General features: G+C 37.3%; 3 protein-coding genes across 3 annotated transcripts; 2 read left to right on the forward strand and 1 right to left on the reverse strand.

The window, feature by feature from the left end:
- Nucleotides 1–343: 343 nt before the first annotated feature.
- LOC108623239 (40S ribosomal protein S3a) lies at nucleotides 344–2,117 on the forward strand. The gene is made up of 5 exons (XM_018021615.2): nucleotides 344–451; nucleotides 875–978; nucleotides 1,149–1,471; nucleotides 1,678–1,839; nucleotides 1,923–2,117. The coding sequence occupies exons 1-5, from the start codon at nucleotides 390–392 to the stop codon at nucleotides 2,073–2,075; spliced, it is 804 nt and encodes a 267-aa protein (XP_017877104.1). The 5' UTR covers nucleotides 344–389; the 3' UTR covers nucleotides 2,076–2,117.
- On the reverse strand, nucleotides 2,101–3,778 carry LOC108623238 (formylglycine-generating enzyme). Its single transcript, XM_018021614.2, has 4 exons — nucleotides 3,135–3,778; nucleotides 2,890–3,061; nucleotides 2,509–2,689; nucleotides 2,101–2,426 (listed from the first exon to the last, which is right to left on the reverse strand). Exons 1-4 carry the CDS (start codon nucleotides 3,763–3,765, stop codon nucleotides 2,271–2,273), a joined length of 1,140 nt encoding a protein of 379 aa, XP_017877103.2. The 5' UTR covers nucleotides 3,766–3,778; the 3' UTR covers nucleotides 2,101–2,270.
- A 102-nt stretch (nucleotides 3,779–3,880) lies between these two features.
- Prp3 (pre-mRNA processing factor 3) lies at nucleotides 3,881–7,161 on the forward strand. The gene is made up of 6 exons (XM_018021613.2): nucleotides 3,881–3,972; nucleotides 4,053–4,283; nucleotides 4,864–5,075; nucleotides 5,157–5,943; nucleotides 6,148–6,505; nucleotides 6,638–7,161. The coding sequence occupies exons 2-6, from the start codon at nucleotides 4,136–4,138 to the stop codon at nucleotides 7,035–7,037; spliced, it is 1,905 nt and encodes a 634-aa protein (XP_017877102.1). The 5' UTR covers nucleotides 3,881–3,972; nucleotides 4,053–4,135; the 3' UTR covers nucleotides 7,038–7,161.
- The last annotated feature ends 3,955 nt before the right edge of the window (nucleotides 7,162–11,116 follow it).

Below are 11,116 nucleotides of genomic sequence, written 5' to 3' on the forward strand. Positions count from 1 at the left end.
TAAAAGGGACCTGTATGACTCACGTAAATCGAACAAACAATAAGAGTTATTAACAGGCTAGTTTCTACACATCTTAGTAGCTGTAACACGTTCCCGCCGGCGGCCTTTTTTGTAATTCTCGCCGTCTGACGGCTCTTTAATTCATAGTTTGATAGATAATTGTGTATGTATGTACCAGTGGTACATGCCGGCGGGAACGTGTTAATATCTCATGTATAAATCTCGTGCCCGGACGCAATGAAATTGAAATGTGTTATAATAAAGTTCTTTTTAATTCATTCCCTTCGTCCCACAGAATCGAGATTCGAACCTGACAGACGCCAATATCCGGTTTCCGCTTTAGCGCGAACGTGTTTCCAGAGTGTTTCTTTTCGTGTGTAACCTCTATCATGGCGGTGGGTAAAAATAAGGGGCTGTCGAAAGGAGGCAAAAAGGGCTTAAAGAAGAAGATGTAAGTAAATTATAACGTTTCCCCGAAATAATTTAAGCATCGCTTTTGTGAAATATGCAATTTTCTTCTTTGCATCTCCAAAGATGCCTTTCATTGAAATAGATTCTGTCGTGGTTGACATTCGGATAGTTGTATGTATTCCACGTTTTGTCAATTACTTTTATTCATATTTCTTCCTATGAAATATATTTATAATTTGCTCTTTTAAACGTTTAGTGCAGATTAATGTTTTTAATCATTACTGTAGGTTTGTTTTTTATTGAAATATGTTTGCTGTAGTAATCTCGCGTAAATTAGTAGGCTAATGCACATTAAAGTACATTTTATAAAGCAAGTTCTAAGTTGTTATTATTGAAATAACTTATAACTGAAATAACGGAAATAAAATTTATACTCTAACTTAATTTTTTTTATCAATCGCAGCGTCGATCCCTTCACTCGCAAAGATTGGTATGATGTAAAGGCACCGTCTATGTTTACTAATCGTCATGTTGGCAAAACGTTAGTAAACAGAACTCAAGGAACAAGTAAGTTACTTATTTTAAAAAAGTTTTATTCAAACTTTATATGGTGTGCATAGAGAAAAAAAGATACTGCTACGAAATGTTTGTGTAGCTTGACTTTATTTAGGGTATGACGCAGGGTATTTACCCTGATTAATACTTTTAATTAACTTATAACCGTTTCTGTTTTACAGAAATTGCTTCTGAGGGTCTCAAATACAGAGTATTCGAGGTGTCTCTAGCAGATTTGCAAAATGATGGAGACGCAGAGAGGTCTTTCCGTAAATTCAGGCTAATAGCTGAAGATGTACAACATCGTAATGTTCTGACCAATTTTCACGGCATGGATCTCACCACAGACAAGCTGAGGTCCATGGTTAAGAAATGGCAGACTCTGATCGAAGCTAATGTCGATGTAAAAACTACAGACGGCTATCTTCTCAGAGTTTTCTGCATCGGTTTTACTAACAAAGACCAATTGAGTACCAGGAAAACGTGTTACGCTCAGCATGCACAGGTTCGTTTCTCCAATGAATCCTTTAATAGGTACAACAGAATATGCACTAAAATTGTGAATTTAATTACGTCATATGAAGAGGTTACATGCAGCAGATGTACTCGTTTACCAGACTATTTTTGGATTAGAAAATAATGATATAAGACGTCGCGGCATTTTTCAAATACGTAACGAATTGATGGTTCATCTGTGTTGTGTATGTTTAGGTCAAGAAAATCCGACAAAAAATGGTAGACACCATCACGAATGATGTTACCAAGAGTGATTTGAAGGGTGTGGTTAGTAAGCTCTTGCCGGATGCTACTGCCAAAGACATCGAGAAAGCGTCTCAAGGAATTTATCCGCTCCACGATGTGTATATCCGGAAGGTGCGTGAATGAAACTTATTATTCTTCCGTTGTTAATATTTTATATGTTCCTGAACGTGACAAATGCGTTGTGAATATTACAGGTGAAAGTATTAAAGAAACCGCGCTTTGAATTGAGTAAATTATTGGAGCTCCACGGTGACGGTGTGGGCAGTAAGAGCGAGGAAGTAGGTGAAAGCGGCTCGAAGGTTGACAGACCAGAGGGCTATGAACCACCTGTCCAAGAGTCTGTTTAAGATATGAATAAAGATCACGTTAAAGTGTGATTAACGCTTCCATTTTATTCTTTTTATTCAACCTGCTTACTCTTTTCCCAGAGTACGCGGAAAGCACCGTTCATTTTTATAAAGGAGGTACAAATCTAATCCCAGTGAAACTAATGAGACTTGAGTGCCATTACAAAAAATATATGTAATACTTTTCCATAAGATCTAAGCTGTTAAGGCACATCTGAAGCCCAGATTCCCAGCTGTTGTGTCAGGAGTATTTTGACTCCGCGCAGCACACCGGTACCTGAAGCAATAACTCTTGTGGCAAAGGTAGGAACCACCTTTTTTCACTCTGTCCGTGCCATGAGACGGTCCTTTCTGAAAATCCATCTCATACAGTAAACAAACGTTTCGAAACAGAAATAATTAGATGTACATAAATAAGTAAGGTGTTGAGTACAGGATTGTTATCCCTCCCTCGGTTCGTAATGCTCCACCAATCGGCTGTCCATTCCCAAACGTTTCCAACCATATTGTGCAAACCATATTTATTCGGCAGGAATTCTGTAACAGGTGACGTACCTCCATATCCATCTTCTTTGGTATTTTCCTTTGGGAAATCTCCTTGCCATGTATTTGCTCTGTAAGACATAGTAAAAGATTGTACGACCTTTCGTGGAACGTATTACACGTTTTTAAAGAGGTCGCCGCAGCTAACTGGTTAATATCACACAATTCTTATTTGGATCAATTTTTATAAAAACTATTGCTTTCAAAGAAATTGAATTGGTTCCAGTTATCTGCTCCATCCCCCCTGTATACCTAACATACTTTCATTCACCTGTGTTGATTGTTTGGAGTAAATTTGTTACCCCATGGATATAATCTATCTTCAAGCCCACCACGACACGCAACCTCCCATTCAGCTTCTGAAGGCAACCTTTTCCTTAACCATTGACAATAAGCCACAGCGTCGTTCCATGATACATGAACAACGGGATGATTCATTCTATCTGAATTATTCAATTTTATTCTCTACTGTTTTCAATTCACTATTGACTAGCAGTCAATAGAAACAAGACGTACGCTTTAAATCTGAGCCGAGGCCTTCTGGATGAAGCCAGCTAGCATTTTTCACTTGTACCCACCAAGGAGTCTGAGCAACGACCAGCGTTTCATTCTCTTGAACTTCGTTTTCTAATAATCCCTCAAATACGAATGAATCACCGAATTTCTCAGCTTCCGTCTGATAACCCGTTGTATCGACGAACGTCGCGAAATCTTGATTACTCACTTCCATCTTATCTATGTAAAAGCTATTTAAATGTATGTAATGTTTTGGCCCCTCACCATCTGCGACAAGAATCGGATCGTTCGTACCAATTCCGTAAATACCAGCTTCTATCTTTACCATATTTTCTAAACGACTTGAGGTTTTAAACAATTCTTTATAAAGATGTAAGACATCGGTTGAAGGACAATGATTGTCTAATTCTTTTTTATGGACAGTGTTTATCGTTAATTTCCTGTCAATACTGCAGCCGCAATTAGATTTTTTGTCGAAATTACATGTTTCCGAATCTCCCGCGATAGCAACAATTATGCTTGCACAGATGAATGACGTCAATTTAGGTTTAAATATTATTGTTGAGGTTCTCATCTTATACAGAATTTGATTCAAAATTTGCAGGTTAACTGAGAAGATAGCGTTTCGCATGCTCGCGTGCGCAGAATTGCGGTCATCGCTGTGAAGTCATCGGCGCATGTCTTTTAAACGACTACTTACAAAAAATTCCACTAAGTGCCCAATACTGTAATAACATTGGACTCTGCTTACTGCTATTTAAATAGTATTTAAACAAAGAAATATAATAATCTCTAAACATATATCATGACAATCCTTCCTAAAATCGCTGCAATTTTGGTACATTTCGGATTCTAAAATAATCGTTCCTAAACGAAAGTCTATTTGAAATACGTTCTACTTAATCTTATGATTTGTAGAGGTTATGTTGTGAGGTATGTGATTTTGTACTGAGTTGACGGATATAAAAGGAGTCGATTATTGGAGAACGGGTCCACCGAAAATGGCATATTTAACGAGAAAAGAAATTGATGAGATGAAACCGCAAATTGAAAAAGCGGTTCACAAGTTTCTTGGTTTTGGGGAGCCTGCCATCGTTACCACAGCTGTCAATTGTATTACCTCTGGTTATGATAGACGGAAAACAGCCGGTTTGTAATAATTAGTAATATTACTTAGTATGAGAATAGGAATTGAGATGTAAAGAAGGAAACAAATTATATAGTAGTCACTTATCTTTCTTGCTTTTTGGCCTTAAACAGGCTGATGTATTTTGTGATAATATATAATTGCCTCTGTAGATTATGCGTGTATGTATGTTGTATGTATGCATAATGCATTGATAGAGTTCAATGGCATAATGTTATAATATTTTATATCTATAATTGTTTTTCATTTACATATCAGCAATTGTTTCTACAAATTTCCTTTGGCCATAGGAAGAGATCGAGGTTTCGATCTTCAATATGCTTAAAGTTTTATTAAAACCCGTTCATTATTATTACCGAAGTTACCAACAACTGAAGTTTAACAATATTCTTCATTGATGTACGATTTTTAGAAGTTTCACGTTTCAATTTAAAGGAAGGATTATTATCCTACAATAATTTATCTTTTACTAATCGTATTTCAAACTACAGAAAAGCAGTGTACGACACAAATTTCGTGGCACCATAATTTTCTCGTCTACTATATTTTGTTCTCAATCAAATTCTTTTTCCAATCCCTCAGACAAACTATCTGCATTATTAGAAGACAAGAAGGCTTCGAAATTGACCGAGAAAATATTTCAAATCTACGATGACGCTAAAGCAGCGCAGAAAAGTAAGAAACGAAATCACACCGAAGATAAGGAGAAAGAAAAAGATGCCAAAAAGCCCAGGTACAAGGATGACGAAGTCAAAAATGAGAAGACAACCGAAGCCCAACTCTCCACAGATAAGGTATTCATTTATATTTCATATAAAAATATGTATATAATTGCGTGTAAAACTTAATTTCATTTTCTCATTTATTAATTTCAGATCAGGCAAATGATGGCTAACGCCCAAAGAGAAATAGAAGAACGAAAACGAGCGCTAAAAGCCATAAAACAAGAAGAAGTCGCGCCCATAAAGCCCTTACTCAAAGCACGCGACTCTTTGCCGACCGTAGGAAGCATGTACAATCAAGGTTTACTAAGTAAAACCGATTCCGACAAAGCGAGAAAAATCGCAGCTTTGCAAGCCCAAATCCGAAGCAAATTAAGTTCAGGATTGTTGGGCAACGTCAGTGTCCCAGACAAACCGACACCCCTTATTCTTGACGAATCTGGTAGAACAGTAGACATAACAGGCAAAGAAGTTCAACTGACGCAAGTTGTGCCAACGTTGAAAGCAAACATCCGAGCGAAGAAGCGGGAGGAATTTAAAGCTCAGTTACAAGAGTCGAAAGGGCCGGAAGAGATCCAAGATACACATTTCTTTGATACAAGAATAGGTGTGAAGCCTGCGGTGCGAGGTAAGCGTACGCTAAAATTCCACGAGCCAGGAAAATTCCAACAATTAGCGGAGAGAATTCGTATGAAGGCCCAGTTGGAAAAGCTGCAGAATGAAATTAGTCAGATCGCTAGGAAGACCGGTATAAGTTCAGCGACAAAGTTAGCGTTGATCGCGCCGAAAACTGAAGCCCTTAGTGAAGATGTGCCTAATGTCGAGTGGTGGGACTCTGTTATATTGACGGGAGGATATCCGAACAAGGATGAACCTACAACTATTAAGAATTCTACTATTACGAATTTGGTGGAACATCCGACACAGATGCGACCTCCCAGTACGTATTTTTTTGTAAAGAGAAATCATATTTATTTCGATATTTTATGTTCTTTGGACATTGAATACATATTTCATATTCTCTGTTCGTTCCATTCTTCTATGAATGCATAAAATTCGCAGTCCATTGAATTAATTGCATTTATTTTATCAGTTTTCCTTGCGAACCCAATATATAATTTCCATTAATTGTTCTTTATTTCAGCCGATCCCTTGAAGCCGATTTACATGCCTGTATTTTTAACAAAGAAGGAGCGCAAGAAATTGCGTAGACAAAACAGGAGAGAAGCGTGGAAAGAGGAACAAGAGAAAATTCGACTCGGACTTGAACCGCCTCCGGAACCTAAATTACGAATTTCGAATCTTATGAGGGTCTTAGGTACGGAAGCAGTGCAAGATCCCACAAAAATAGAAGCTCACGTTCGGCAACAGATGGCTAAACGATTGAAAGCTCATGAAGACGCTAACGCGGCTCGGAGGCTCACCGCTGATCAACGGCGGGAGAAGAAAGCTAGGAAACTTAAGGAAGACACTACGCTCGGTGTACACGTGGCTGTCTACAGGTAAATGATAAAAATAGTGTAGATAATTTTACCCGCTATTATTTTCCAGAACGAAAGTTTATTAATTTATCAAAGTAAAAAGATGTTCCTGTATATCCAATTTATAATTCAATATGAAAATTCTCATTCTAGAATACGCGACCTCTTAAACAATGCCTCGAAGAAATTCAAAGTAGAAACAAACGCGAAGCAGCTGTACCTCACAGGCTGCGTGATGCTCTTCCGCGATTGCAACGTCGTGGTAGTCGAGGGCGGAGCAAAACAGTTAGGTAAATACAAGCGACTGATGATGCATCGGATAAAATGGGAAGAAGATATAATAAAAGATAACGACGGTAATGACGTGCCGAATAAATGCGTCCTTGTCTGGGAGGGCACCAGTAAGCAGCGACACTTCGGTGAAATTAAGTTCAAAGTCTGCCCGATTGAGAAAATGGCCAGAGAACACTTCAAGAAGCATCAGGTCGAACATTATTGGGATTTAGCTTACAGTGGGGCAGTGCTTGATAACACAGATGATATCCATTCTTAAGAACTCCGTAATTTTAGTAATCACCTCTGAGAGCATAGATAATTTCAATACGTTTTAAATACATTATGGAGGAAATCAGCTGGAATATGTAAATCGCGGAAATAAATGTGCTCCAGGCCTCTGACGATTCGTTTAATATTTTTTTAGTTAGAAAAACCCTGCATCCTGAGTATAAAATAGAATTATCGACTCTATATCTTTGTTTACTAATCGTTTGAGTATTGATCCTTAAAATATCAGTGATTTATGTTCGTTCGTTAATTATGGGATCTAAATATATAAAAATATATAAAATCCCTAAGATGTATATTAAAAATTTGTGGAATTATATGTGAGTTTTCTTAGAATTATGTATTTAATTCTAAGTTTAAACAGAATTATAATGAATTAATAGATGAAATCAATCAATTGTATTCGTAGTTGTTTGTGGTAGAAATATGATACTCATGTTATTATATGATATATTATTTCATTTGATTATAATTTAATCCCTTAATAATAATAATATTGAGACGAACTCGTATAGTGTCGTATAGTGTACAATGGGGATTTATACGATTAGTTTAATTTTTCGGGTTGTCCTCTTTCTGTCTTCCTTATCTTTCTGCATGTTCTCAGTTTTCTTCTTTGTTCTTCCTACATGTATCCTACTCCTACATCGATAATCGCGTAGGATTTTTTTGGGTCTTTTAAAAGGGGTCACCGCGATCCCTCGAAGCACACAACCGATGGCCTCCTGGCAAATAGTCTTCTTCGCACGGGGGCAAGAGTCCCCTTTCGAAGAAGTCGTGACGCAGCGAGGCTATACCGCGGAGTCTGGGGTGCTTGAGGGAGGAAGCAACAACCCCCACCCCCTCGCACCCCGGGCATAAGAATTACATATATCTAGTTTATTATTCATTTAGGTAGTTCATTACTCAATTAGAATTAATTATTTGTTAAATGCTTATATGGCTATATTAGTTAAATGAATCTATTAAGTGAAATGCAATTTATCTTTTAATCGGGGAACATGATTCGATAAACCTTTCGATCTTGATGCAATTTCAATTGTCCACCGCTTGGGAATGAAATGAGAAGGTATTACGTTTTGGAAAAGCTGGCTGTAAATCATGTTAAGCCTCGGGCGAGTTCAATAAGACTTATAGTATCACGTAAAGTTGTTAGAACGAAATATATGAAGGTGTAAGGGACGAAAATAGTTGTATGGTAGGAGGGTAGCGAAATAGCAGCGGAACGACGACCGCAAATGAGAATGGCAGAGGGAACTATGCTGTTCCACGCTTCCCTGGTGACCGATGAGGCCAATTCTGCGGGCCACATTTGTTTCACTCGAACGCATTGCTGCACGTGTACTTTTATGTTAATTGAAAAGAAGAAAATTGGAATACCCCTACATGCTATTTAGGGAGCTAAGGTAGCCATTGGTATACTTTTCTAATATTTATTGATAAATATTTTACCAATTCTACGGACCACATTTGTTCCACTCGAACCCATGAATTTATGCTTATTTTTATGCGAACCGAAAGGAAGAAATTTGGAATTCTCCTTGATGTTATTTAAAGGGCCAAGGTAGTTACTTTTCTAATATTTGTCAATAAATTTTTAACACTTCTTCCTCTGTCTTATACATGAATCGAGCAAAAATAGTGCAAAATCTAGGTTTATAATTGTTCTCCTTATATCAGAAGATTTTGGAGATCAAATTTAAACCCTACGTGGATTAAATATGATTTTGATTTCATTTAGAACAATCTCTTTTGGACGTAAAATTGCTTATAAACAAAGTCATTGTATAAATTCACAATTTTCATTTTCATTAAATTTTAATAACGTTCAGTGAATGATCATTAAGAATAAACTGTTTATTGTACAATATTATTTATATTTTTTCGTTGCTGAAGACAGATATTGAATTCGAGTACTCTTGAAAATCTTATTTCTGACGTTTTCCCGGAAAGCGGTCAACTACTGATACGAGCTCAATTACTGGTGCCTTTACCTTACTTAGAGAAATCGAGTTACCGTCACTAGGAAGGCCATTGATTAAAACTCTCTCCTTCTAAATAGCCCTGAGAAAGCTTACCTAACCGAAACTGTATAAAGCGGATCGGTAAGTTCAGTTCGAAGCTACTCGGTTTTTGTAATTAATATACCCAGGTAAGTTGTCCCGACGCTTCAAGTATCGATCAATGTACTTATTACACCACTACTTCGTTTATCTGTTTCTTATTAAACCGTTCGAGTTGATTGCATTCGAATTGAATTTGTTATCCTTGTTAAAATTTTATGAGAATTAATATTGAAGATTGATCTGAAAGTTGTTTTATATTTATAAGTAGGCTGCGGATGTTTATATAAAATGAACCATTTATAGCGTCAGTTTAAAAGATGGGTTTCATCTTATATTATCATTATTTCTGTTTCTTCTATTTCTGCTTCTCTAAGTAAAATAGCTTCTTTTCCTGTTCTTCTAAATTCTTACCTTCTAATCTATAAGCATTGAGTGTTCATTCCATATTACGTGTTCTCAAGATAATTTAATCCACTGTTCTCGAAATCAATTTTTAACTGTTTTCTTATGAATTCATAAAATCTGCTGTCTATTTATAAGTATCGCATCTCTTTCTCTTTCTCTCTTGCGAAGTATTCAGCATCTGTCTTATTATTAATCAAAAATAAAAATAATATTGTACAATAAACAATTAATTTTTCTGAATGATTTTACTAGCCGAATGAATCTTGACCATCAATAATAAAAACCACAGCCCTCTTTACAATTCGCAGAGACTCATCTTAACAATTGACCTTCCATGCACGCAATTTCATCAGAACCATCAAATTTCCGTCCCCGTCCTCCGCTGACCAGTTTCCACGCAGATCGATGCGACAAGCCAAAACTTTATCTGGCTCGGCGCGAAGTCGTTAATCCTTCGACGAAACGCAAGACAGACAGGATTAAAACCAAAAATTACCAATTTACGTCTCATTCCATCTAACGGGCCAGCCGAAAAAGCTTTCCCATCGAATTTCATTCGTAATTTATCTCGATAACCGGGTTTTTTCGTCGCCCGGGACTTTTCGTACCGGCGCTACACTATACATCGACGTGCCGCTGCGTTCATCGTCGCACATCTACAGAATTTTCGTAGGGACCCACATCGACGTGCCATCACATCTATAGAGGACGTGGATTTGCGAACAGCTCGACGTACCACTGTGCACCCCCGCCGCACATCTACAGAGGACGTGGATTTGCGAGCAGCGCCGGTAATATTCAGTCAGTACGTATTGGGACAGTCGTGTTTCTTCCGTAAATTTAACGATTTTAGCAGACGTACCCGCGCCGCGCCGCGTCGTGAAATGATCTACGGCTCGCTCGTATGACTCGGCAGCTAATGCTTTAATATGCGCAAAGGGTGCCATGCCCGTGTCACGCGGATTACCGCTAATTGTAGTTTATGCTTTATACTACGCTATTCTCTTGTACCCTCTGTCGTCCGTTGGGTGTTCGATATATGTACATATGTATGTATGTATGTATGTATTTACGGATGGGTCTCACGTGTACGGTTCTGTGTATAGATAAGTGCCTCCCTATGGGTACGGCAATTTCTATGTATGACAATTTCTATTTGCGAAAACCGACTCGATTTATGACGGATGCGACAATTTCTATATATGACGATTCTAAACATTTTCTAATTATTCGAGAGTCTAATAATTTTCTCTTTGCACGAATTGCAACTTCTACTAGTAATGACTTGCTGAAAGAGGTCTTAATTGATACGTAGAAGGAGAATACCGCTCGCCTTGATGACATGCTTGATAGTGTCAAACTGAACTTACCCTTTACCTGTATCGTTAATCTTCTAGTCGCCTCGTGCCATTCCTGCCATTTTAAAAGAACTAAACCTAGACGCGTATGTCAGAAAATATCTATTTTTTTCTTTGATACTACAATTGATTATTATTTCATTAATTTATTTTTAATTCATAATTAAATTAATATCCATTTAATGCAATTAAATTACTGAATCTAACGTAAAATTTGAAGAATGCTGTTCATTTGAATA

Source organism: Ceratina calcarata, unplaced genomic scaffold, assembly GCF_001652005.2.
Source record: "Ceratina calcarata isolate Rehan_Ccalc_2016 unplaced genomic scaffold, ASM165200v1 scaffold255.2, whole genome shotgun sequence".
NCBI classification, from domain to species: domain Eukaryota; kingdom Metazoa; phylum Arthropoda; class Insecta; order Hymenoptera; family Apidae; genus Ceratina; species Ceratina calcarata.